Raw genomic sequence first — 27,828 nt, 5'->3', positions numbered from 1 at the left:
TTCTGGCAAGATCCATGGCTTTAGGCAAGTCATCCGGCTTCTCTGGGCTTCGCATTTCCCCCCCGTATGGTATGAGGAGAAGCCCATCTATCTTCAGGGTTGACATAAAAGTTAGACACAGTGTGCAAAGGGCTGTGAGGCTCACAGACCCCCAATAAACAGTTTATTACCTGCTCCCTCCAAATGACCTTTTTTCTAACCATCTCATGTGCAGAGGACAGTCATTCATGTGGATTCCTGCTACGATTCCCTACAGACCAGTGAAGGGGTCCAGAGAGCAGGCACTACGCCATTCCCTTTTAGGTCTCATCAGAGGACAAGAGAAGTCAACACAAGCCCCTGAGATAAGAATGACATACAAATACATGGGTTTACCTGGGACAGTCTTGGCATGCATTATTGTCCTGGAGTAGATGTCCATCTACTTACAGGGCTGAAGCCCCCATCTAATAGTGTAAAATTATACTTTAAACACATGCCACCAACACGAGGCCTGAGCTGGGGTACAGATTTCATTTAAAATTCTGAGTCAAAAATTGCACTTCCTCAATGTGAACTGAGGAATGGAATTAAACCTGAAGGGAAGGGGGAGGGAGCTGTTGGGAGGGAGAGAAAGGGAGACATAGAGGGAATACAGGAAGGGGGGGAATGCATTCGGGGAGACACTAGAATCTATGTAAACACAATACATTTAAAAAAATAAAAAAATAAACTGTACTTCTTCCAAAATGCTAAATCTACCCCATTCCCCCGGCTCAGAGTGGTCCCCAAATACCTGTCAACTACTAGAGCATAGTGTCCTAACTCAGTGACCTTCTTGACTTAACTATGGATATGTTCCCCTTCCCCCATGATCTCTGTGGCTAATAAACAAACTGTATAAATAATAATAACAAGGATCACCAGCTGAAGGACAGGAGGAGATGTGGCCATCAGAGCAAGAGCAGCCATCTGTCCCTACTAGCTTGTGACCAGGACTTCCACCTCTGAGGGTCCCACATCGCCGATGCCACGAGAGGATGAGTCACTCACCATGCCTGACCATTCTATCAAGACTGTGATGCACGCTCCTCTGAGTGTTGGGCCCTGTATGACTAAGTGCTTCTGTAGCTGAAAAACCCTTTGGGGAAGGATCTGCCACCAGTGCGGCCAGAGGACTGACCCTGGGCCATGCACGGGACGCTCTGTGAGCTACAGGGCTGTGCAAAGGGAGATGCTGACCCAGGTGCAGTGGGAACACCGACCTCTCTGAAGAGACCATGACAGATCCACTAGGAGAAACAGGGAGATCCCCAGAAACGACCAACTCTAAAGTTGGTCTCATTTGAATTCCTTTTTTGGCTGAAAGTTCAAACCTAAAGGAGTTATTAGCTTGATGAGACATTTCCTGGTGACACAGCTTTGTGTTTGCAGGACTGGGTTTGTTGTCAAGAAATTTGGGTCTTAAATTCTCCAGCAATTCTTTGAAGGGGAAAAAATGTGAAAAGCAAATTTTGGCGGGTTTTCTGTATAAGAACCCTTTTATACAGAGCTGCTATTTCCTGCTGTGTTCAAAACACAAACTCTATTGCGTGGGCTTGAAGATGACGCAAGCCTTGAACCCTCCTCCTGACCTTACCAAGCAGCAACAAAGGGAGACAACCTAACTGGATTCAGCTGCTGTGTGACTGCACCCTTGGACCAGCAGAGATGAAGGACTAGATAGATGAAATAAATAAATAAGGTAGGCAGGTTAGATGGTAGATATTATATTAGATAAATGATAAGATTTAGATAGACAACAGTAGCTTAGATAGCTAGATATATAAACTAGATAGGATACATCAGTGGTCGGCAAACAGTGGCTCACGAGCAACATGCGTCTCTTTGGCCCCTTGAGTGTGGCTCTTCCACAAAATACCACGTGCAGGGACAACCTCGATAAGGAATGTACCTACCTATACAGTTTAAGTTTAAAAAATTTGGCTCTCAAAAGAAATTTCAATCGTTGTACTGTTGATATTTGGTTCTGTTGACTAATGAGTTTGCCGACCACTGGGAGAGATGATAAATTATAGACATAGATGACAGACTGGATGATGACTGAGAATTAGATGTTGGATGGATAAATACCTAGATAGATTCACATAAGTACCAGAAGTGTCACAGTAACTATCTTTAGATAGTATGGTACAAATAATATCACTCATCACATATCCCTGAGAAACAGGAAATCTGTTGTCTCCAGTTTATAACATGGAACTAGCCATCTGGAAAGATTTTGGGTGGGCACACTCAAACAAAAAGTACTAGCAAGGGAAACTAGACGTAGATCTTCTGATGCTTGGAGCGTGCCCATCCTGGCCTGTGGCCACCTGCAGTCTGGCCCTCTGATGCGGGTGCAGAGCTTTCCCCGGCTGGGAGAGGGGCCGGGACCCGGGTCTCCACAGCTGCCTCCAGAGCCTGTGAGTCTATGTGATTACCAGGTTCTTTTGATTCTTCCCTCGCAGGCTCCCCACAAGGAAGGACTCCAGTTCTGACCTATCATTAGAGGGAGAGTAGGTCATAAACACCACTGATTCAACGCAAAGGCAGCAGGGCTTTCTCAGGGAAACCAGCACAGCAGGTGGCCCAAAGGGCTGGGGATGGAAGCCCCATTCCAGCTGCACTCTGCCTACATCTCTCCCTCCCTCCCTCCCATCCCAACACCAGCCCTACTCCTGCTCACCACCTCTCATCTTACTAACTCCAAGTCCTAACCACTGTCCCATTTAGCCAAGTAAAACCTCAGGACACCAAAACCAGCAACTGGTGGGGGGGGGGCGCTGATGGTGACACTAGCTCTCCCTGCCCTGCTTCAGAAGCTTCGAGAGGGCACCTGGCTACCAACCCCACCATCACCCAGGTCACAAAAATCTCCTCTCCTCCCCTTTAAAGAGGACAGGGCACAGCAAGGAACGGAGGGCAGAGGTGTGACACCTCTAGCTTTCAGAACACCTTGGCTGACATCCACTCAGTTTCTGGGCAAGTCCAACTGTTGGAACTGGTACCTGGATCCACAGCTCTTACCCTAGATCTGAAAGTACCAAAGCCCAGGCCCACCAGGAACAATGGAGCCAGAAGTTCTGGTCTCTGTATTTTATGAAAACTCCACGGGAGATTCTAGTGTGCACTCGAGATTTATAACTACTGCCCTGGCTCACTGCAAAATCCCTTCCACCAGAGAGTCAGCCTCGGCCACAGAGACCCAGCCCCCACGCACCCTCTCGATCATTAGGGGACATTTAGTCACATTCAAAGAAAGCTGCCTCTCAAATAGGTTAACCAGAACTCTAATTTCTACTCACAGCCCTGCCGCTGTATCATCACTATAGCAGTAAGACAGACTAAAAGCAAGGAATTTGGGTAAATGGCTTCACCCAACAAAAGCAGCAAGCCAAAGGCAGAGCCCTCAAAACCCAAAGAAATAAATAATCACTTTCCCAAGAAGAAATAAATAGATTGTCTCAAAAAGGGGAAGAGGGAAAGAAGAGGAGAGGGCCTCAAATGGAGTGGGGTGACTTGGGGCCAGAGCTAAGCACAGTAGATAGGAAACTGCAAGTGCCTTGGCCAACCACTCCCCAAAACACCTTTTCCTTTAAAACACGGAGTACCATTAATTCACTAAAGAAAGAGTATTCCCCTATTATGGGCTTTCACAAAAAGCAGAGCAAACCAATGCAAACCTACGCAGGGGAAACGAAATGAGTGTTCTCTCTCGGTTCCCGTCTTGAGCAGAAGGAGATACACTAAACAAAACCACTGAGAAGTTTCAGTGTGGTGGTTAGGAGATTTCGGAAGTTACAAAGTGGGTATGTTCCTTCTTACTGAACATGCTTTTCCCTACTCCCCCACATGGGAGCTGTGCAGGGTCCCGGCTTGGCAGGGAAGCTGAGCAATGGGAGACAGGCAGCGAGGTAGTGGGGTGGTTTCCTAGCTGTGCTGCCCATGCCGTTGGCTTCCCCAGAGGGGCTGCTAAGAGAGGCGGATGGCGAGAAAGGGAACAAGGCCCTGGGCTCCCCCACAGCCCACCGTTCCTGCCAGAGCAGCTCTGCCTTAAGACGTCTTATCTGCCAGGTAAGATTTCATACAGAAAAAGGGTGGCCGCAGAAAAACAACGTGAGAGCGAGCAATGGAGAGGAGGTTTGGGTCCCACCTCAGTTAGCTGCTGGCTGGACAGCCGGCACAGGCAGTGGCCGTGTGTGATGGAGGCCACATAAAAAAGGAAATCCAGGAGTCTCTGCCTAGGCCACTCAGCTGAGACAGAACGAGGTATCCTTGAACACACGTGTGCCACTGCAGTTCTTACCTAGCCAAGCGGAACCCTGAGCCCATGGGATGCTGACCATTGAGAGCCTGTCCCTCACGTCCTAAGGCGAGGAAGACTTCATGAAGCCCACTTTCCCCACAATCTCTTTGGCTCTGGCTATCACTCTGCGCAACAGGCTTGACAGGAAGTCCCCAACAGTCTGCACATCCCACTCAACGGGAAGCCAGAGAATAGTCTCTGGGAGCATCGAGCACTGAAAACCGCCCCCAGTATAGCACTCACAGGCAGAGCCAGGACTGAATGGGGGGCGGGAGTGCAGGAGCCATCCTGAGAGGAAGACCCATGCTCTATGTGGGCTGTGGAGATCTCCAAAGCTGCCAGCTCTCAGACTGGGAGCAGGCAAGAAACCTCGGGAAGATTAGGGTAAATGCCAGTGTCTGTGACATAGGACATCGGGATCCAAACAGAAATGTCCTGCTCTGGAAGGGCCTAGCAGACCCTAACCCCACCAGGCTAGGAGGATAGGAGGTGGAGCCCAACCCAGGGGCCTCCATCACAAGAAAAGCATGTAGTCAAGTGCGTGTGCTGGGCCTCCAGGAACGGCTGTGCCATTGCTTAGGACACACTATCTTTTTCACTGTCTTCCTCCATTCTGCTCAGCACCAGGTGTTAGGTGATCAGCCCAGGGAGTGGACAGATTCTTCCAGTCCAGCCATTCATGGCTGACATTTTCTCTGAAACTCCTGAGCGGGCCCAGTCCCATGGTGTCTGCGTGCAGAAGTCACTCGTGTCCTCAGGCGCAATGTATGAGCTCAGCCACGTAGGACCGGAGGGAGCAGACAGAGAGCCTATACCAACAGCCATCGGATAACGTGGCTTTCTAATCACCAGGCCACGGGCAGATTTTGTGGTGACAACTCTGGTCCTAGACTTTGAAACTTTAGTCTGATGTGGTTAGGCTATTCTGTCAACATTTTCTAACCCAACTCAAATGAATGATGCAAAGGGAATAATCAAAGTATCAATTACAGACACATTCATATTATGGCGTGTGTGTTCACACACGTGTACTCGTCAGAAGCAAGGAGCAAACCCAAATGCCACAGGGCTGAAGAAATGACAAGCAGTGGTGTGCCAGTGACACCAAGCCACGTCTCCACGGGAAAGCCCAGCCAGCAGGGCCCAGGCAGCCACCTTGCCTGCTCTCAGACTGCCAGCCACAGGGGCGCGGCTCTTCAGAAGGAGCTGGGACAAGCCCAGGGGGTCTGGGAATGAGCACCCAGTCTGCCTTGGTGCTCAGGGCCACTCCTCGAGTAGGTCTGCCCCTGCGCATTCAGACACAAGCTCTCTCACAAAACAACCAGCATGAACTCTGCTACCCCCACCGCCTTCGAGGACAATCCAGATGGAGGAGCAGTCCCCATCCACAACCTCAGACTAATGCTGTGCTCTGGGCTGTCCCTCCTGCCTCTCTCCCCCAACGGCTGGCGGCAACAGAGTGGCTCATGGCAGAGACTGGGGAGTGGGCACAGGAGGGGGGCAGAAACGGGGACACTGGTGAAGAGACAGCAAATACAGTAACATCGGACTGTAAGCTCTCCTCCTGCCCCAGGATTCTCAGTCTGCTGGCATCACTCAGATGAAGGAGAAAATCAAGTCCTATTAGCATATCCATCCATCCCTCCATCCATCCATCCATCCATCCATCCATCCATCCATCCGTCTGTCCATTAATCCCTCCGTCCGTTCATCCCTCCATCCCTGCATCCACCCATCCAACAGCAGGTAGTAATGGAGGGCCTCAGGAGTGACACGGCAGGGGGCAGAGGGAGGGAATATTAAAACGAGACAGAGGAGCCTTGACCAAAGTGTAACACAAGATGAACTGTCCTAAGAGCCAGGGGATAAAGGCCCAACTTTTGCCAAGGTGCCTAGAAGCAACAGTAGGTTTCAGTGAACGGGGCTGAGCAGAGGCTTTGAGACAGAGGTGGCAGCTAAGCTGGGCCTCAAAGGATAAAGAAGGTTGCTGTGGGCAGAGAGAAGGAAAGGGCGTTCCTGACTGAGGTGACAAAGTGAGTGCAGGCTGGGCAGCAGGACCTGGCCACGTCACAGAGGGCTCTGCTCCTGGGCTGCACTGTCCGAGCAAGAAGAGCCACGGAGGGTCCCTGAGGAGGGAGGGATGCGATCGACGCTGTGTTCGAGAAACAGCCGAGGCTGCAGAGGCCAGATATGGGGGTGGGCAGTGAGACACTCAGAAGGCAAGGAGGTGACTGAGGTCTGAGTCAAGGGCAGTAAAGAAATGGGTGTAAGAAATAACACAGAGACAACAGAGATTCACTGCAGCCCAGGGTGACTGTGGGTTTAAGCCAGCATGACAGTGAGGGTAGCCTACCCAGGGCTGCAGGGAGGTGACTGAGGCATCCCCAAGACCCACTCGTCTGGTCAATGACGAGTCCAGAGTTCAGGAAACAGGGCCCTTCCCAGTGTGGCAGTAGCTGTCTGTCCTTGCCTCCCCTGTGCTCAACTCCCATCCTGATCTCTGCTGGCTGGCGCCCAAGGGGAGGGGAAGACGCCGGGGTTCCATATCCTCTAAGAGAAAACCTGGGATTCAGGTGAGCAGAAATGACCATCGGGCTCTCATCTCTGAGCTGTGGCTCCTGCTCTTTGGAGATATAGACTTCACAGGGCCGGCATGGACCCCAGAGATCCATACTTTCAGACAACAATCACCAGATTCAAATGCAGATTCACAGGCCCCACCAGCAGGTTCTCTCTGCTTCCATAGGTCGGGTGGAGCTCGGGAAGCTGAGTATTTTAAGATGCACCTGAGTGATACCAGGGTACAGTCTGCTGACAGTGCTCAGTCAATCCCTGCTCCTAGCAAAGGTCAGGTTGGACCCTTGGCTGCTGAAGCCTCTTTCCCTGGGCCTACTGAGAAAGCAGAAATCCCGTGTGTGTGTGTGTGTGTGTTTGGGGTGGAGGTGGGGTCTCTGGAGATGGGAGGTTGCTGGCCCCTAACATGAGATGAGTAATACTAACTTCCACATCTGAGAGCTTACTACTATGGCGGTGCTGTTCTGACGCCTTCAAGTCACCATCTGCAACACTTTCCCCATTTTGCTGTTGAGGTAACTGAGGCTTACAGACAAGTCATCCAGCTGGTGGTGGTGGAGCCAGAGCTGCAGGTGTGTATTCCACGCCTGCCACCTGCCTGAAGCACAGGGAGAGTGCTGGCAAGTTATGACCTTCCCTGGCCTCCATCTTCCCTTCTACAAAATGGAAAGAACCTTTCCCACCTGCTTCCTGCAGGCTCTGGGGTTTTATCAAGGATGACTGCAACACCACAGAAAAGCCAGCAGCATCTCCCCCAAGCAGCACCCTGCTACCTCCGGGACCCTACAAGCAGTCTGCATGCTGCCTGCAGGGCATGTCTGGAGCCTCTGCCCACTCATCACTGGATGGAGGGGTACAGGGTGTCCCTTCTGCCCCGCACTGAGTGCCCTGTACAAAGGTCTCACTATGCAAGTCTCAACAGAAACCTCTATTTGATGGCAATAATATTATGTTCTGAGGCTGACGTATCACTTCTACTTTTAAACTGGGAGTATTCGGCTATATCTTCTGCAGGCACTGCCATTTCAGAAATGGAGCCTCCAGACTCAGAAACTCGAGACAAAGGAGGTGCATGCTTTGTCTGCAATTTTGCACCTGAATCTCTTCCAAGTGGTCCAAGCATTTATTTTTGGCCTCGGTGCTCGTTCAGGAAGCTTCGATCTCATCGAAGAAGCAGAGAGATCGTAGATACCAATCTTTCTCTTTGCAAGGCTTCCCCACTCACATCAAGATTTCCTCATCTGCACTATTACCAGGAGATATCCTGAGGGAAGGCCAGGCTTGTAGAATTCTCTAGAGCAGTGGTCCCCAACCCCCGGGCCACGGACCGGTACCGGTCCACAGAGAAAGAATAAATAACTTACGTTATTTCCGTTTTATTTATATTTAAGTCTGAGCGATGTTTTATTTTTAAAAAATGACCAGATTCCCTCTGTTATATCCATCTAAGACTCACTCTTGACGCTTGTCTCAGTCACATGATACATTTATCCGTCCCACCCTAAAGGCCGGTCCGTGAAAATATTTTCTGACATTAAACTGGTCCGTAGCCCAAAAAAGGTTGGGGACCACTGCTCTAGAGGTCAAGAAGCACAGGTGGTAATTTGTAAAAGGAGTTAAACATTTTTCTCTGGCTATAAAAGCAGTGGAGTTTGATGTGTGATAACTCTGATCACATCCCTGCCATGTCTGATGACTTTTGTTCTCTGGAGTTCACTCATTTAGACTAACTAACTGCCAACTCACACCCTGCATTACAAGTGGTAGCGATCTGCTCAACTGAGCAGGGCAGGTGCTCTCACGTCTCACTTCTCCTTCATGTCTCTGCTGACTATTCCAGGTCCCCAGGGCCAGGTGCTGGACTCCTGGGGATGCTCCTGGTCCCTGCACAGAAGGAGCCACCTGGAATGAAGGGAAAGAAGGCCATGGAGGAAGTCAAGGAATCAGCAAGACGGGATGTGCCACCTGGCGAAGGTGGCAGAAAGGGAAGGCACAGAAGGAACAAGCAAGAGAGGGACCAGAAGGTGGGTCCAGTGTGAGGAATGCAGAAAACATTTGGGAGTGACAGAGAGGAGAAACAGACCAATGGGGACTTTCAAGTATGTCTTAGGAAAAACAGGCTCTTCTGTATCTATTGAACAAAACACATTTTATTAGAGGTGCACTGTCTTTGAGCTCAGCGAATCGTCCAATGCGGGATCATCTACTGTAGATCCTTCAGTGAGCCAACAAGCAGCTAAAGCCCAAAGACTTAGGTGACTTGCCAAGGTCACACAGCAAGTTAAGTGTTGGAGAGCGACCAGAACTGCAGATTCCTGGCTGGGGACATTTCCACCACGCAGGGCTCCAGCCCAGCCACTCCTCCAATGGCAGATATCACTGACCACTCACTCAGGAAACATCAGCTGTGGCTTATAAACATGCTGTGATCAATGTAGAGCCGACAGAGACCCCATACAAACTCCATACCAGAGGCAGATCATAACCCTGACCTGACCTTGCAGGCTGACAGTAAACAATCTATGCTTTTCCAAACTCCAAATGTGGCTCCCCAGCTGGCCTTGGAGGAGGGGTGGAAATGCCAGGGGTGCCAAGGCCATCCAGACACCCTGAAAAAAGAACTCTTCCTACTACTATGCCAGGGTCCCAAGGCGTGTGTGCAGGGCCTCCCTTGAGAACGCCCCCACTGAGCTGGGCAATGTGGCAGCAAGAAGGAGCTACTAAGGCTTGAACTCGGTCCTTCTGGGCAGTGATGAGAAAGCTGAACCAGGAGAGTGGTCCCTGATCCTCAGACACACAGAAGACTGGGATGGAGAGAACACCAGGAGGTGAGCATGTGATTTAAAATGCAGGGGAGCTCAGACAAGGAGGGGATAGCAGGGCAACGTTCATCTAGGTGGTAGCATAGGAAAGAGAAGCTTCTAGGCAAACCCTGAAGTCACAGGTAAAGAGCCCTTTGTCCTGAAAAATAATCAGTTAAGACAGGTTTTCCTAAAGCATAAATAGCTAAGTTCTTTCAATGCTGACACTTCTTCTGAACTGCTAGCTTTTCAGACAGAGTGTATGTTGATTTTTATTTTTTGGATAAAAAAATTTTTTTTAACATATCTGTCTCTTGGGTCACTGTGCAGCTTGCCTACCTCCTCAAAAACAAAATGGTATTTGTCAAAGGGATAATCAGTAGGCATGCTAGAAACTGACCATTCACAAGCAAACTCCTAATATGTGTGCTATGACCCCCCAAAATGTAAATATATTTTAGATTTGGTAGAATAAAAAGCAGAAATAAATCCTTCAGAGTGAGACATGAAGGGCACCTGGCTGTTGGTGGAAGCAATTTTCTCATCTAAACAATAATTCATATTATCTATGGGTCCTTCTCCAAGCAGGACTGCCCAATTCCATTGATGTCAAATGCAGGCCAGGAAGAACTGCCCCTATTTGATTTTCTTATCAGAAGGATAGATTCCTGGTGCAACCTTCGCAGCTCCGCACCCTCATTCCAAGAAGATGCACCCTTAGGAATTCTTTAAAAATCAGAATTGAATAATTATGAGCAAGAATTCAAAATTGGAAACTTTGAAGATTACTCTGAAGGTTTTCAAAGTAACCGCTATCACATCACATTTTCAAGTTAATTTTTGTCTAAAAGTTCTCAAACAGAGAAAGCAAGAAACCACCCTTTTTATCACAGTTCTCTAAATTCATATTCTCAAATTCCACTGGAGAAGTCAGAGTTGGACAGAAAACGCGAGTTAGAACACAGACAACCCCCAGCCCGCTGCATGCTCCCCCCTTATGTGGCGGACCAATCCGGTACTCAGTTCAACAATTTCTAGAAGGAAAGAGTCCAACAACATAGACTCATTTTCCCATGATAAAGGCTCCTGGTGCTAAGATTATTATTTGAAGCTGTCTTACTGATCATGGTGGTTCCACCAGCCAAGGCCGCCTTGGTGCCTTGGAAGAAGTCATCAGCAGAAGTCATTCCCTGGTCAGGCATCTGGAAGTGGGTGTGGACATCAATCCCTCCAGGAATCACCATCCTGGAATGGGCCTCAATGGTCTTCACGCCTCCTGGCACAATCAGGTTTTCTCCTATTTGCCTAAAGAGAGCGGGTGACAATGATGGTAAATGAATTGTCCTCCAATCAAATGAAATCTGACAGACACTTCCATCAAGCCTTAACCTATCCTTCCCTAGACTTCCCAGTTTCTGTAATTATTCATAATGTGCACTCCCCATTCCCTACTCTCAACTCAGAGGCAATGCAGTGCTTACTAGAAAACAAAAGTTAAATAAGGTATCACAGGCCCCATCAAAGAGGCTTAGTTTAAAAAAAAAAAAGAGAGAGAGAGAGAGAGACTTAGTTACCAGAAAACCCCTAAGGTCAAGTGATAACAAGGTCCCAAGAAATTTACATAAAATGCCACTACACTTTCTCTACGTACACAGGGTTGAGCTAATTATCCTATAGCCATTTCCTCCAAACCTGGCTGCCATCACAAACACATGTTTTTACCAGACCCTTTGCAATATAGAGAAAATAGGAAGGAAGCAAATCAACAAATAAATAAGTGAACACTATGATTAAAACAATTTGAAAATTTGGAAGCAGGTCATTAGCAACTCAGACAACAAGATAGGAACACTAACATTCCTTATGTTGAGGGACATGGATTCATTTCCAATTAAAAATCATCTGTGCTACATCTCTCTACATGTTGTTTAAAAAAAAGTAATCAAGAAGTTGATAAAATTCACAAACAAATTAGTGAGGACCAAAAATAGCACTCAGGCTTGTTCACTTCTCCACCAGTGTCTTTCTGTTAGACCAGATCATACTGCCTTCTAACTGGGCGGAAATGGACAGGCACATCACGGTATGCGAGAACCTGGGGCTGAGTCTGTCAAACGCACATGGAGAGAACATTAAACGTGGAAATGGTAAGACCTATTTTAGGTTCATAAATCGGGGTGTGAGTTTCCAGGCAACAGACACATCCACTCATTTTCCACTCCTCAGGACCCATTTACTGTAGCACTTGATGAATGCTGCTTATTCAAAAGATGTCATCTGCGGCAGTGTTTGTCTTCAGACAGATGTAGCTATTTCTCTTGAGCCCTATGAGCTATTCCAGTTAGAAGGGCACAAGGATGCTGGTATGTACTACCTTAACCCTCTAGAATCCAAAATATATACCATCATGCAATAACTGCTCTGTTGTTAGTAACACAATACACAATCAGCACAAGGACAGCCTTATTGGTGTTTGTTGGCACTTAAAGAATGAAACCTAAAATTCCCTCAGGATGAGGCAATAATCTGTCTGTGTACTTAGTAATTCATTTGTTGTCCTTTGGCCCTAACCACTTGGATTCTTGATTCAGAAAGGAGATGTACTATCTGGATAGAAGAAGTACTCCACATTTGTGTCCTTTGATTGATCAAGCCATGTGAACAACTATACTGCTCACAAAAATTAGGGGATATTTCAAAATGAATAGGCAGCGATTAAATATCCCCTAATTTTTGTGAACTGTATACATTCTAGGAAAATCTATTTTTTTTAAACTTTTTTTTTTTTTAATTTATTTTAGAGAGGAGGGCAGAGGGAGGAGCAGGAAGCATAAAGTCTTATATGTGCCTTGACCAGGCAAGCCTGGGGTTTCGAACCGGCAACTTCAGCATTCCAGGTCAACACTCTATCCACTGCGCCACCACAGGTCATAGGAAAATCTTTAATAGAGTCAATAGATCCTAAACCAAGTATTTGAGCTGGCAACAAAAAGATATTGTGTCACCTGGGTTAAAAATACTAAATTACATAATGCATAAGGAAGTGGGTGTGTGCATGTAATTGTGGCTTTGAATTCCTTAAATCTGAGCTTTCAAATTCACTAATTACTACCCATCAAAATGGGCTTACATAGATATTAAGCCATTTTTTTTTTCTTGGTGACAGAAACAGAGAGAGAGAGACAGAGAGAGGGACAGGTAGGCAGGGAGAGAGATGAGAAGTAAAAATTCTTTGTTGCAGCTCCTTAGTTGTTGTTCAGTGATTGCTTTCTCATATGTGCCTTGACCGGGGGACTACAACAGGGCAGAGTGACCCCTTGCTCAAGCCAGTGACCTTAGGCTTCAAACCAGCGACCTTGGGCTTCAAACCAGTGACCATGGGGTCATGTCTACTATCCCACACTCAAGGCAGCAACCCTGTGCTCAAGCTGGATGAGCCCATGCTCAAGCTATCAACCTTGAGGTTTTGAACCTGGGTCCCCTACATCCCAGTCGGACATTCTGTCCACTGCGACACTGCCTGGTCAGACATACTAAGTCACTTTTTGAAGTCACTAAAGCTTGATACTATGTGTGTGAATTGTAGGGAATGCTTGGGAATACTGGAAAGTACTCGAATTCTTCTATATAATGAGTTATACTTACTTGATCAACCCATCTTCCATGTATATGTCTGCATAGAACGACTGGTCATCATTAACAATTTTACCTCCTTTGATCAGAAGACGATCACTCTGAAATAGAAATGTAATAAGGTCACCATGCAAACCTGCCCCATGAGAAACATTGGTACTCAGATAAATGAACTAAGGACACATTTTCACTGTTTCAAAGTGATGATCAAAATGAGCCAAATTTGGAAAAGTTCAGTGACAATGATAAAACTATGTGGCAACCTATTCATCAACTGATGAGTCAGAACATTAAAAACAAAACAAAACTCTTTCCCAAAGACAATACTCTTTAAATGGCTTTAGGCTAAACTTCATTTAAAAAAAAAAAAATACACCCACATGTAGGGAAGTCAACTCTTGGCAAGCTTTGTGTCGGGAAAAATTAACCAAAAGTCTGTTGTCATGGCAAACTCAACACAAACACACTTGGTTCCACCATAACAAGATTTCAATTCAGCACAGTCATTATATTTGCATTTCATTTTGAGGTAAATTGGGCAACTGCAGCCAAGAGAGAAAAAAACATTTCAAGCATGCACTGTTTTAACTATTAAGCTGTTAAGGAAAAGATAAAGTTTTATGATAAAGTAGATGAGATAGTTAAGTTCTAAAACCTAACACGACTATAAATCATTGGTGCACTTACAATACAGTGTTAAAAAAAAGATATATATATATATATATATATATATGAATGACAAGCAGCACATGAGGGCTAGGAATGCAATGAAAATGTTACATTATGACTGATCTCTATCCCAAAGGCTGCTGATAGAATGGAATGTTAAAATCCTGTATTCAATGGATACACACCTGTGCTATTCCACACTGGGTTGAAAAGTTACAAGTTAAACCACTGATTGTCCTCTTAATATGCAAAATATTTCAAAGGAGTGGCACTCATTTTGACAATGGTTAACTCAAAATTGTTAAACAATCTTCTCAGCAAGTACTATCTATATTTAGCACCTACCAAAGAAAATATTACAGCAAGTTTATAATAAAAATATATATAAACCACAAAGGACCCAAGAAGATTTTTTTTTTTTTTTACAGAGACAGAGAGAGAGTCTGAGAGAGGGATAGACAGGGAGGGAGAGGGATGAGAAGTATCAATCATTAGTTTTTCGTATGACACTTTAGTTGTTCATTGATTGCTTTCTCCTATGTGCCTTGACCGTGGGGCTACAGCAGACCGAGTAACCCCTTGCTCAAGCCAGTGACCTTGAGTCCAAGCTGATGAGCTTTGCTCAAACCAGATGAGCCCGAGCTCAAGCTGGCAACCTCAGGGTCTCGAACCTGGGTCCTCCGCATCCCAGTCCGACTCTCTATCCACTGCGCCACCGCCTGGTCAGGCCAAGAAGATTCTTTTACACCAAAATGTGCATGTGGGTTTACAAAGTATTTATTGTTTCTTTAACATAATGAAAAACAGTAAGATCATTTAAGTTTTGTACATTTCATCCTGCTGTAGATTTTGGAAAGTCAAATGGGACTAAATAGTCAACAATTCCTGCACTTGCAAAAGGTAAATATAAAAACTTTTACAAAATCCTGTCCTGTCCATGGTACACCATGTCACCAAAGCCTCAAAACAAACCGCTGTTATGGATACAGCCATATTCTTAACCCCATGACACGTAAAGAAATTGAGGCACAGGGAGGTTAAGTCACATGCCCAAGGTGACCTGATCCAGTATGCTGTTCCCTGTCTACACAGATCTCCCCTCAGGATTCAGCTTTGACAGGATAAATATTGCCTGAGAAGCAAGAAGAAGCCCTGCCCTTGACCACCTGCACCCTCATTCGCTGGGCTGCCGTCGCTGTCCCAGCCATCACTGCGAATGCCCAAGCTAACATTACACCAAGAAGAAAATGAAACATCACAGCCTGTTCACTCTAGTGCCTTCCAGAAGGCTTCTTACATAAGAGGCTGGCGAGATGATGGAAGGAGAGAAACCATGCTATACAGGTCCTCCACAATGCAATCAGATATTTTAAGGGTAAAGGGGGCGCTCTTTTAAAAATCGGTGTTGTTTCCTTTTTAAATTTTTTTCTCCCCACACTGTCAAAACGAAACTGCCTTTTTCATTCACAAAGACAGCAAATTATTTGAGTTTTGCAGCACATCAGCTCTCCACCACTACTCTCCAGACTCCTTCCTCTCACCGGAGACTACAGAACGTTGGGTCCCCTGCGCCGGGCTCTTTGGGATCTTGGGTCTTTGGCTTTCTACAAAATGCTAGCAGCCCTGCTCACCCTATAAAATCCTCTTCAGCTCATGCCCCCTCCCCCGTGCACTCGTTTCCATTTCTCTCCCCTGCGGATGGATGTGTGTTGTGCATCCAGAGGAAGCTGGGGTGCCCGTGGCTAGGGAGGAAACCAGACCGAAAGCGCGCCCTCAGACCCAGCCCTGAACAAATCGACACTTTTCAAAGATTACTGCCTCAGCCCCGGGTTATATCCACCCATCAGCTGCAATCTGCGATTGCACATTATTATATAACATTTATGTGCATTTGCAATTGCACATTATTATATAACTAATTTCCTTCGCGTTCTAACCTCCCTCCGCAGGCTTTCATTTGGGGATGTAGAGAACTAGGGCTGGATAATTTTTTTTCCAAGAAAAGATGGGAGAGGATGGGCACGGTGGGAACAAGAATCTATTCGCTGAAGCATCGCCAGTTCATCCGGCAGACGTTTCTCTCGTGACTTACAAACGGACCACCCAGGCCCCATAACTGCGCGGACAATCTCCGGCCGCCGCGATCATTGTCTGGCCGAGGCCTGGCCGAGCCATCTGCTCTGCGCGTCGCGCAGCGCCATTACCTTCCCGAGCCCGGCTCGGCGCTGTCCCCAACACCCACCCTCCCAGCCCGCTTTGTATGCGCCAACACGGACGCCTTCCTGGCTGCAGAAGGGCCAGAAACACACAAGAAAGGGAGCCCAGAGCCCCTGCCAGGGTCACAGCCACGAACCAGAGGACGAGAAAGCCAAGAGGGCCACCAAAAATCGGTCTCTGGTCAACAAAAAGCCCACGCCTGGCCCCCACCCTTCTCTGCTCATCACCGCGTCCCTGTTTTTCCTTTCCGTGTCCACATCACCCTGGTACACTCTGCCCGTTAGCATCCCTCTGCTGTCACTATGCTACCAGGCTGAAACTCGCTCCTTTTTCTAAGGAGCCGGAGGAAGGCTCCAGAAAACCCTTTACGGTGGGGGCGGAAGAATCCATTTCCCTTCTCCGCATACCGCTCCAGGAGTCCAACCTCGCAGCACGCAGCCTGGAGAACAATATCCGAGCTTCAACCATGCATATGCAATCTGGCATCCATTTGCTTACACCCCACAGGCCGGCGCTGCAGCATCTCGCTCCGACAATAAAAGGATACAGCGGATCTGGCGCGCTACCCAGGACGACCTTAGTGCACTCACGCTATTTTAATGCCTTACAAATCATGTGGCTTATCGTTCTATACGATTGCGTCTCCCACTACCACGACTGCCTTCTTTAGCAACGGGGGAGGGGGCGGGGGGGGGCCGGGTCCCTCTTCCTCCACCACCACCCCTTAAAAAAAAAAATTCCTTAGATGTTCTGTGCCACAAAAGGTTGCTGGCCGACCGCAATTTCCCAAGTACCAAACTCACCGTGATGCGTGGAATATTTTTCTTCCCCTGATAAGACATCTCTCCTGGGAAAAAAAATAATTTCAATAGGGCAGCTTTAAATAAAAAAAAAAATGCCAGGAAAGACAGTTGGTATCTTTTTTTTTTTTTCAGGATTGAAAAGGATGTAACAGCTCAGCTAGTCTTTCTGATAGCAAATTCCAGGAATGTAAAAGGATAAATGCAATCTTCTGTCTCTTTCTTCTCCAACACAGCCCCAGCTAGGGCGGAAAAAAAAGAGGGAGAGAACAGGAGGGAAGGGGGTGGAAATAAACTACAGCAATAAAAGCCTCGGTTCTAGTCGGCCACCGCGGCGCATGCGCCGCCAGCCACTCCCTTTCCTCTTAGGCAAAAGCCATCCGCTTCGGGAGAGTCGAGCCCTGATTGGCCGTAATCGTGGGATATGCAAATAAAGCAGGCGGGAGGAAAGCGGCGCGAGAGCGCGAAATGCTGCAGAGTACGGCGGAGGGCGGCGGTTGCGCGGGCGCCCGAGTGGGGAGCGCGCCTTCGCGCCCTTTCTTTGGGCCAGGGCATCGGGGACTGGGGCTGGTTGCAGCCCCAGACGTAGCATCAGCAACGCAGGGATGATCATTACCGACAGGGGGAGCCCAGCCGGAGTAGGTGGGCTTCCCAAGAAACCCAAACCGCACGCGCCCGCTCGCGCTCGCCCCGGTGGATGTGCGCTCGTGCGCCAATCCGCGGAGGCCGCAGCTGCAGCCCCGCGTGGGGTGACTGCACCGAACCAATGGCTTCGCTGGCGGCGAGCGCGCGACTGTCCCACCGGCCTGCGCCGTCTGGGAGGGGCGCCCGATCCCTCCTCCCGCCACCCAGGAGTCGACCGGGGAATTCAACGGAGGGAGAGGGGCTGGCGGCCCTGGGCCTGCGAGCGGGGCTGCACGGCGTCGGCAAGGCTTCCCCAGGGCGGAAAGGGGCGGCCCGAGGGCAGGCGCCAGGATGCAGGCATCCCTGGTCTGGCAGCTGGAAACGAAAGTCTGAAGTAGAGAATGGGGGGGGTGGGCAACTGGTAAAGGCTGAAGCCCGCTGCTGGGGATGGAAACCCTGCCCTGAACCGTCCCCTGTCCCTTCAACCCACGAGGAACTTGAGGGCAGGGAACTCAGCAGCTGTCTGTTGAGGCAAAAATGGGCCAATCTAGGGTCCCTGTTCTCTTTCACAGTCACGCCCACCTAGACCCGTGGGTCGCATTTCGCTGGTGCCTGCAGATCTGTTGAGAAAAGGCTGTTGGAATCACAGCGCCCAGGGAGCTCGAAGAATTTACAGTGCTATCGACGGGCCTCCACACTACGTAATGAGGCAGAAAAAGAGGAGATGAATTGGAGAAGCAGCAGGAACGAAAGAAAGGAAAGCTGATGTCCCAAAAGAAGGGGAAACTGAGTCATGGAGAAAGCCTCCTGGAATCAGCGTTAAAAACGGGAGTCTTGACTCTCCAGTCAGAGACCCTCAGTCAGTTTTACAACGCGCATTCCAGGACCCTCTTCTTGACACTAAGAATTGAACAGGCCTGGGACCCCATGGCTTTGCTGGTCCAAGTTAGGCTCAACTGCTCTAAGTTCCGAATCCCTGTGGAAGAAAATCGCTGGTGCAGTTGATGCCTAGCTGTCTACCAGGAATCATCTCTGGAAGGCTGCCCAAGCAGGTGCAAGAGCTAAAACCAAAGACAGCCATGTAGATCAAACAATAGCTAGATTTCCTACGTAATCTAGGCCTCCTAGCAATCATGAAAAATAAAAAAGAAGAAGGATCTATTTAATTGGCTCACACCTCAGCAAAGATTAGCCAAGTAAATACAAAATAATCCTGGGTCTTCTGTGGGCCTTTGTTCTGCCTTTTCTGCATCTGGCCACTGGATGGTTATTTGTCCATCCGCAACCCAAGAGTGGACCAGGGAATTTGTCCAGAAGGTGTGAAATGCACCCTTTCACTCCTATTCCTGTAAATTCTAAGGTCCCTGGAATGAGCTGTGAGGCATGCAGGAAGCTTCACAGCTGGTTAATTCATTCAAGGTCCAATTAGCTGTGCATCTTGAAATTAAAATAGAAGTACTTCATCCTCCAACTATGTGATATATGCTAAGAGAAAAGTGAGTTGATGTCAGCAAGTGCTGGTGCCAGCCTGTGGGGGTTCAAATCACAAGTCTGAGAACACAAAATGGGCCCTCCTATCTGGGAAACTGGGGGAGGGTAGGGAGGGCCGCAAGGGGCCTATTAAATTGTAAGAAAAATACTTAGCAAGCAAGTAAATAATGAGGTTCAAATGAACTTAAAACAAAATAAGCTCTAATTATATTGCTTGTATGTATTCTTGTTATGTTTTCCTACTCCTGAATTGTTTGATCTTAATGAATTTATTATATCTTGTTAATTGCCAATTTGCCACTGAATGTTTTGCAATAGAAGTTCTCAAAAGCTTCTGTGTCAGTCTTATTTCTGTAGCCATTGATGAGGTTCTTAGTTTACAATTGACGTTTCCACTCATAAATGTCCAAAGATGTAAGGTTTCAATTGATTGGTTTGTTCTGACTAGATAGAGCCTAAGATATTTTGCACATAGAAGATAGCAAATAATTTTAAGGGATCAAGGAAAAGAACTGCCTACCATCTGCATTTCTTACTGAACTTACTGCTCAGTGCAAAGCAGAAAAGTAGAGGGGGTGGAGAGAATTGATCACCCACTCTGCACTGAGAAGTTTGTTAATAAACATTATTTTTTTACACTGTCTTCAGACAACACATTCCATGAAATTATTCTGTAATGTTTCAGATCATTATCCCCTACCAAATATTTGAACCTATTCTCAAGTGTGATATTTCCAAAATTTTAAAAAAGTAAATGTATGTCAAACATGAAAAAGCATTGTAAAGTAACCTATTCCATATATGACCCCTTCCCAAAACCCCTGCCTTCCCATACTCCTTCTGCCCCAGCACCAGAAAGAGCAAGGTGTGATGACCAAATGACACAGTACTTTAATGAAATGGTTCTCCCCCTGGCATTCTGGGTGGTCTGGGGGAAGGGAGAAGCTGCCTAATCAGATCCATGAGCAGGAGTGAGTTCTATTCAGGTGCAGTATCAGACTCTGACCACAATCTCCTCTGCAACTCTGTCTCCCATTCCAGACACCCACGCCCTCATCCCATGCTGGGGTGCACAGATGCCCATCAACACACATACTGCTCCTTCTCAAATCTGTGCTCTACTCCCTTCACCTTTTTCCCTTCCCCCTCAACACTTCCTCTAAAAGTGAGCTTAAATAGCACTTCAATGAAGTCTGCCCCATCCTGCCTCCTAAAGGCTTAAGCACAACTTCCTGTATTCACTTCAACTGTAACATACATCCCTCCGCATTGAGATTATCTGCCGATTTCTTTTAAAGCAGGACTCCTAGAAGCTAAAAGCTTTTCATTCCTCTTTGTCTAGGAAACAGCACACTGTCCAATCCAGGCAGGGCCCTTAACATAAATAAATAAATGCTGCCATTGCTATGACAAGGAAAGAAGATTCTCCCACGTCACTGTCATGGTGAGCTCTGACATCAATAATATCCCCAACTTGGCATTTCTCTTAGCACTGTCGCCTGGCTGGGTCTTCCTTCGTGGCAACCCAGCTCCTCTCCTGCAAGTCCCTGAAATTGCAAGAGAACCTTGTCATCATGCAGCTTATTCCTTCCTTGCATGGCTGTAGCTGCCTGAATTTAAGCTACACCTCCCCTAAACAAACTGCCATGTACCATCAAGCCTGAAAAAACAAGGTGAGTACGTCCAATCCTAAAATGAATTCCAGAATTGTACGAAGCCATCTCCAGTAATTTCTTCTCAGCACCTGTTCCCAAAGCCTTCTCTCTCCACTCTCTCATTATTCTTTGTGCATGCCTCTGTTATACCATTTATCATATTACTCCACTTACATTATACTGTCCTCATCTACACCAACGCCAAGTGAGCATGACTTTCCTTCCATTTAAAGTTGGAGCTCACAGAGACTAGGAGCTCTTTCAAAAGCCTTATTCATGTTGTACCCTATTTTGGGCCCAGCGGGGTGATGGTTGAGGAAGGGTAGGATGCATGGATGGATGTCCAAGTGATGACAGCCAATCAGTGTTTTTTTGTTTTTGTGACAGAGAGAGTCAGAGAGAGGGACAGATAGGGACAGACAGCCAGGAAGGGAGAAAGATGAGAAACATCAATTCTTTGTTGCGGCTCCTTAGTTGTTCATTGATTGCTTTCTCATATGTGCCTTGACCGCGGGCCTTCAGCAGACCGAGTGATCCCTTGCTCGAGCCAGCGACCTTGGGCTCAAGCTAGTAAGCCTTGCTCAAACCAGATGAGCCCACGCTCAAGCTGGCGACCTCGGAGTCTCAAACCTGGGTCCTCCACATCCCAGTCTGATGCTCTATCCACTGCACCACTGCCTGGTCAAGCCCAATCAGTGTTTTTTAAGATGTGGGCATCATATAACCTGCTGGGAACTGGGGATGGGGAGATGAAGTGCTGTCACTTGGGTGCTGCCAGGTGACCAGCTGCTTTCAGTTCCTCAGCACCCTGCCCAGTCTGTGTCCCGTCCAGGGCCAGGCTTGCCACTGCTCTTGGTTTCATCTTCCCACTTTGAAAAGCAAGAGTAGCCATTTCTGTTTCTGTGGCCCCACCTGGGCCTCTGCAGAAGTGTAACGTTCTGGATGTCACAGAGCAGGGAAACTCCAAAACAGAAATCGCTAACAGGAAGAACAGAGCCTAGATCTGACCAAGAAAAGATACCCCTAGAGCAGGGGCTATGGCCTCAGATGCAGCCTGCAGAGAAGTTTTCAAAATAACACAGTGGTAAAGAGAAAATATCAGAATTCTTTGCCCAAAATTGAAGGCTTGTAGTAGGACACTTGAGCTGGAAGTGGTGCCTTCTTCTCTGAGGCTGGAACCAGGCAGTGATGGGCATTTCCTTTGTGCGTGTTGCCCTGAAGGGGCAAAGTCTACAGAGGGACAGGTTCAAGCCTGCCTACGACCTTCCCCGGCTGATGCATCCTTTACTGGGGGAAGCAGTGGTGGCTGACAATGCTCAGTAGTGACTGGCCTTCTGAGGAAGGTGCTGGTTTTGCTAGAACTGCAAAGACTTTTGATCAACTCTGTGGAGGCTATGAAAGCATCCTGAAGTCCTCACTGTGTGAAGACATGAGACTCATCTGTCCAAATCCATCAGGGCACAGAGGAAAGCGTGTACTTCATAGACTCTAAACTTGGCTATCTCCTGTTATCTCCAGTTAGCATGCAATCCTTCCGAATGACCCCTGCTTTACCTACCTTGCACGTCATCCATCCTCTGTGTGACCACAGATTTTCCCTGGGGATTTTCTATAGAGCAAGGAGACACAGCATCTTGCTCTGGTAGTCATGTTTGAGGCCCGCCAACTGGTGGTGAATGAGGAAAGTGCACTGATCTCCTCTATTCTTGTCTGGCTGGTTGGTGACTCAGGACTAGGAAAGGGCCTCTTTGTTCCAGTGTTCCTGGGTCCTAATCACCTGGAGTGATTTTGCCTCTGCACTGGAACCCTTTGGGGCCCCAGCTCAGACATCCTGATTAGACTCTCTGGAGATAAAAAGCCCAGTAATGTTAACTAGTCTCCCTCTGGCCTCTAGACCACTTTACAGAAGGGGAAGTTAGAAAAACACTCTCACTCCCTACCTGAAGTTTTTCCAACTACCCAAAGTTCATCGATGCTCTCCTTTTTATCCAGTAGGAAGATCTGATATAAGAGCAGTAAATATTATCATCATGATCCTTCTACTTATCAGCCTTCTAGTAAAACAGTTATATTGTCAATGAGAAGGGAATTCGCATTTACTGAGCACACCATAGTCTAGATGTACCATTGGGTACTTTAAATACGTCTTATTTAATCCTCCCCCAGAATCTTACAAGGCACATCTTCATATCCTCATTTTATGGAGAGTAGAGCTCACAGAAACCTCTTGTTCCAGGCCAAAATGCATGGAAGGGCAAGAGTGGGGTTCTAATTCAGGCCTATGTGATATTCTCAAGCCCAAGGGTGTAGTTCTTTAATTGAGAAAGTAGTTGTTTAGCCAAAACCAGGACTCACCTTGTGAAAGGGGTGGGCCTAGGGAGTGTGCTGTCACAATTTCTTTCTTACCCCTTTCACAATCATTTGCCTGCCCCTAAAGGCACCTAGAATGTCCATCAGTTTACCAGAACCTGCATGAGTTCTTTAGACAATTCTTCTTGTCCTCAAATGAATTCTCTATTTCTGTCTTTCCTTGTCCCTCAACAGGACTAGTTTCTCTCAGTGGCCCAGCTCTCCTCTCATTGGAAACATGATTGATTAGCACCAGTGTTTAAATAAGCGATGAATGAGCTAAAATGGGAAGACCCTGGTTGGCAGAATTTCAGACAACAAAGCAGGCTGTTTATCAAGACAGCCTCCCCCACCCAGCTTCATCCTGGGTCTTCCTCCACACATGGCACCCTGGTTTCCTTCTGTTTTCTTACAGTGGCCCCTGCTGCTGCTGTCGCCTCTCCTCCCATTCACTGTAGGGCAGGTTCCTTCTCACCCTTCCGGGCGCCCTTCAGGGAGCCCTGCCCTGACTGCCCTATCTGAAGTCCACCCACAGATTTGCCATGCTTCCCTAGCTCAGCACGGTCTCCTCAACAGCAGTGATCAGAAGTTGCAAGTATTTTTATTTATTTGTTTACTTGGGTACTTTTAATTTCTACCTCCTTGTTACAAACTCCCTAAGTCACACTGTTCTCCACCCGCCCCCACAGCGAGGCCGTCACAGCAGAAGTTAAATAAGCAAACCCGCGGCAGGTTCTCTCCCACCGCCACAGGCAGGTTTCATCCAGCCCTGCCCTGCTGAGCAAGCCTCAGCCAAGGTGACCAGGGCTCACCTTCCATCTCTGCCTCCCTGATATAAGCTCCAAGTTTTTAAAATGCCAGATGGCATGCCCTGGCCGGTTGGCTCAGTGGTAGAGCGTCGGCCTGGCGTGTAGAAGTCCCGGGTTCGATTCCTGGCCATGGCACACAGGAGAAGCGCCCATCTGCTTCTCCACCCCCCCCTCCTTCCTCTCTGTCTCTCTTCCCCTCCCACAGCCAAGGCTCCATTGGAGCAAAGATGGCCCAGGCGCTGGGGATGGCTCCTTGGCCTCTGCCCCAGGTGCTAGAGTGGCTCTGGTCGCAACAGAGCGACGCCCCGGAGGGGCAGAGCATCGCCCCCTGGTGGGTAGAGCATCGCCCCTGGTGGGGATCCCGGGTGGATCCCGGTAGGGTGCATGCGGGAGTCTGTCTGACTGTCTCTCCCCGTTTCCAGCTTCAGAGAAATACAAAAATAAAATAAAATGCCAGATGGCAAGAATTCACCTAATTGGGCTGGGTCAGATAGCCTGAGTTCCAGTCATCCATACAGAACATGCAGCCCCCAAAAGCATCAGGCCTGGTGGTCACAGAGCTCAGTTCCCCCTGTAGGTCGGGTTTGCTCCTTGCTGTTGGGACCCTCTTTCCAAGCCCGTTTCTCAGCTGGGGCTGTACCCCTCCCAGGAAATACAGCAGGCCCTCGTCCATCTGGACCCTCCTTGGTTCAGAAGCTGTGTCGGGTCCAAAAAGGGCCAAGAAAAAGTGAGTAGTGCATCCAGAGTGGTGTGCCCAGAGAGGGTCTAAACAATGTGTCAGAAGTTCGTCTCTTAAGAAAACCCCCCATGTTTGAATACTGAGAACTGCTCACTTACTCAGAAACAGTTCATGCCTCTTGCCCATTCATTCAGACAGGTTCCCTAGTGACCTCATCAGGGCAATTTATGAGCTTCATCTGTGAATTCTTGGAAGTGGTCCCATTTGGATATTGTAAAGATTTAAAGAAATGTTGCCTTTTACTGACTCCAGAAGAAACCAAACGGTAACACAGAGATGAGCTAGCAAGCTCCTCCATGGCCTCCGAGCGCTATAAGGTGTCAAAGCCATGGGGTATGGCAGGTGTACACTGAGCACTTCACTGGACCCAGAGAAGCTGTGCTCCTCTGCACTGTGCCTGGGCTGGGGGTTCTGTGCCCGCAGATGATCACCCATCCAAAGTGGGACCTCACGAGGACACGCCGATAAGGAAGTCATTGATGGATCAACAGCCAATTGGAGTTGTGGTGGGAGCAGATTATTCATCGTAGTGTGGACCGGTGCGCTGGGTCTCACACCAGTGGGCAACACTGACCTCGTGTGGGCATGCAGTCAAGTCAGGGGAGGAACCACGTGCTTGCACCAGTCCATGTGGGCGGAGCTTGCTTCTGTTTCTCAGAAATAAAGTTAAATTAGTGAAAACGCCACTTTAATGTGATTGGGGTGAGAGGAAGAAAGTATCCCAGGGTCCTGAGAGATGAGGGGGAGGGGATGCCCTTACTCCTCCTCTTTCCTCTCCAGCCAAGGATGGTGCCGTTGTCTGGGGTTCACCATCTTGCCCAGTTAACTAACAAGGACCCTGCATCTGGTACTTACTCTGCCTGAAGTCAGGGTACTTTTTCAAAAGTGCAAATCTGACCATGTTACTCTTCTGCTTATAATGCTTTAAAGACTCCACAATACCTAGGTCATAAAGTCCCGAATCCATAGCACGGTGGCCAGGTTTTCTGAATAACACAGCCCCTGCCTGTATCTGTTACCTTCTTTCAGTGCTCTTGGCATCCCTATTTGACATCCCATGCTCTGGCCACATCAAACTGCATGCCCGAATGTGTGGAGTTGTTTGTAACCTCTGTGTCTATAATCACATCTCCACCTCTCCCAGCCTGTCCTCTCACTGACCCTCACTTGTCACCTCATTCCTGAGCCTGCAGACAAGGCTGACCACTCCTTCAGTATGGAGCTCTGTACAGACTTCTAATAGTTTCTTATGCTCTCTCTTTATATAGTGTTTCCTTCTAGACAACAAACTTCTTTTTTTTTTACAGGGACAGAGAGAGGGATAGATAGGGACAGACAGACAGGAACAGAGAGAGATGAGAAGCATCAATCATTAGTTTTTCGTTGCCACACCTTAGTAATTCATTGATTGCTTTCTCATATGTGCCTTGACCACGGGCCTTCAGCAGACCGAGTAACCCCTTGCTCGAACCAGCAACCTTGGGTCCAAGCTGGTGAGCTTTTTGTTCAAGCCAGATGAGCCCACACTCAAGCTGGCGAGCTCGGGGTCTTGAACCTGGGTCCTCTGCATCCCAGTCCGATGCTTTACTGCGCCACCACCTGATCAGGCTAGACAACAAACTTCCTGAGGTCAGAGGTTACACTTTCTCTAGCAGTCTTCACAGCGCCTTGCATAAAATAAGCACATAAGGAATTCTGAAAGAATGATGGATGGATGAGTGGGTGGGTAGATGGATAAAGAGACGAATAAATGAATAAGATCTTGAACAGAAGTTCTAGTTATAAATACTATTACACTGGGACTTGAGTCTAAAATAATCTTTCAGGGCATGAAATTCACAACCAGGCTGCCTTAGGATCCATCCATTTAGTTGAAAGTTCCCAGGAGGATCAATGGGCATATGTGACAACCATTCTCTCACCAGAGGAGAATGTGGAAATGTCACTAAGGTCCGGACACTTGCTACCAGCACCATCTTGTAGTCATAGATGGATTAGCCCCTCACTTACCATGTTACAGAAACTTTTAGAATGTGAAGATGTGTCTCCAGTCATTTCTTAGTGGGATAGGAGAGCTGGAACAAGGGACATCTTTATAGCACTGGATCCTCCAGTGTGACAAATACCAATCTTGGTAAGTATGGGGGAAATTCAGATAGTTCAAAGCAGGATGAGCAAGTTCACCTTGTGACATGTTCTTTCAATACAATATGGAGACATGCTCCCAATCTTGCCCTCTCCCACTATTTTTCCTCTTTATTTGGCTATATCAAGTCATTTGGCCATTTAGACTACAGAAAGCCAGAGGTAATGATGGTCTAGTGGATGACCAAGGTTGTCACCAGAACTGCAGGTGGTCCCTGGGAAGCCAACAGTGTGTGAGCCTTTCCCTTTCAGCCCCCTTCGGAGTCAAGGCCAACACTAGGATTCACAGTCTCTCTCACTGATACTTTCCTGGCTGTTCAGCTGCTGGGGAGGCCAGTCTGTGCAGTCACACACCGACCTTCAAATCTGAATGAGGAAGAGCAGCAGGGAACTGCATTTTATTCTTTCTTTTTCTCTCTGCATTTTGGTATTATAAGTTTCTATTGACATTTCTTCAAGCACACTGATTCTTTCTTTGGCAGTGTCTAGTCTATTGGTAAGCACATCAAAGATACTCCTCATTTCTTTTACTGTATTTTTGTTTGCTGGAATTTCCTTTGGATTCTTCATTACAATTTCCATCTCTCTGGTAACGTTATTCATCTGTTCTTGTATGTTTTCCACTTTTTCCATTATAGCCCCTAGTACATTCACCTTAGTATACTTAGAACCTCTCATATCTGAGGCTTGTAATACACTACATCTTCAAACTGTGTTTCTGTCTGTTAGAATGCTTTGTAAATTTGTTGAAAGCTGGCCATGATGTATGGGTAGAAGTACCCAGGACTCACTGAATGGCAGGCTTCCACTCCAGTGAACTCTGCGTCCTCGGGGTCAGCCAGTCTCTCCACCTGCGGGGGCAGCAGCTTGCCCTGCAACCACACTTCTCTGCTGGATCTAAGAACAGTTGTTGATTTTCTGTTTGTCCAGCTTTTTTATTATGAGAATAGGAGTTATGACTTCCAACCTGCTAACATGTCAGATTAGAAACAGGA

At 47.7% G+C, this 27,828-nt stretch overlaps 1 protein-coding gene across 3 annotated transcripts in view; it reads right to left on the bottom strand.

The window, feature by feature from the left end:
- The window catches only part of DPYSL2 (dihydropyrimidinase like 2), a 115,265-nt gene that overhangs the window by 58,789 nt on the left and 28,648 nt on the right, over window positions 1–27,828 (bottom strand). Inside the window, exons 1-3 of one of the 3 annotated variants that reach the window (XM_066352152.1) lie at window positions 17,025–17,348; window positions 13,348–13,436; window positions 10,823–11,007 (exon numbers count right to left, since the gene is read on the bottom strand). In XM_066352152.1, coding sequence (XP_066208249.1) covers window positions 10,823–11,007; window positions 13,348–13,436; window positions 17,025–17,063 — 313 coding nt within the window. In that variant the 5' untranslated portion in view covers window positions 17,064–17,348. Of the gene's footprint in view, window positions 1–10,822; window positions 11,008–13,347; window positions 13,437–16,628; window positions 16,760–17,024; window positions 17,349–27,828 lie in introns of those variants that run through there. The other 2 variants (XM_066352153.1, XM_066352151.1) reach the window with 2 other exon arrangements.

Source organism: Saccopteryx leptura, chromosome 1 (genome assembly GCF_036850995.1).
Source record: "Saccopteryx leptura isolate mSacLep1 chromosome 1, mSacLep1_pri_phased_curated, whole genome shotgun sequence".
Lineage (NCBI taxonomy): Eukaryota > Metazoa > Chordata > Mammalia > Chiroptera > Emballonuridae > Saccopteryx > Saccopteryx leptura.
This window is presented reverse-complemented; position numbering and strand designations above follow the sequence as displayed.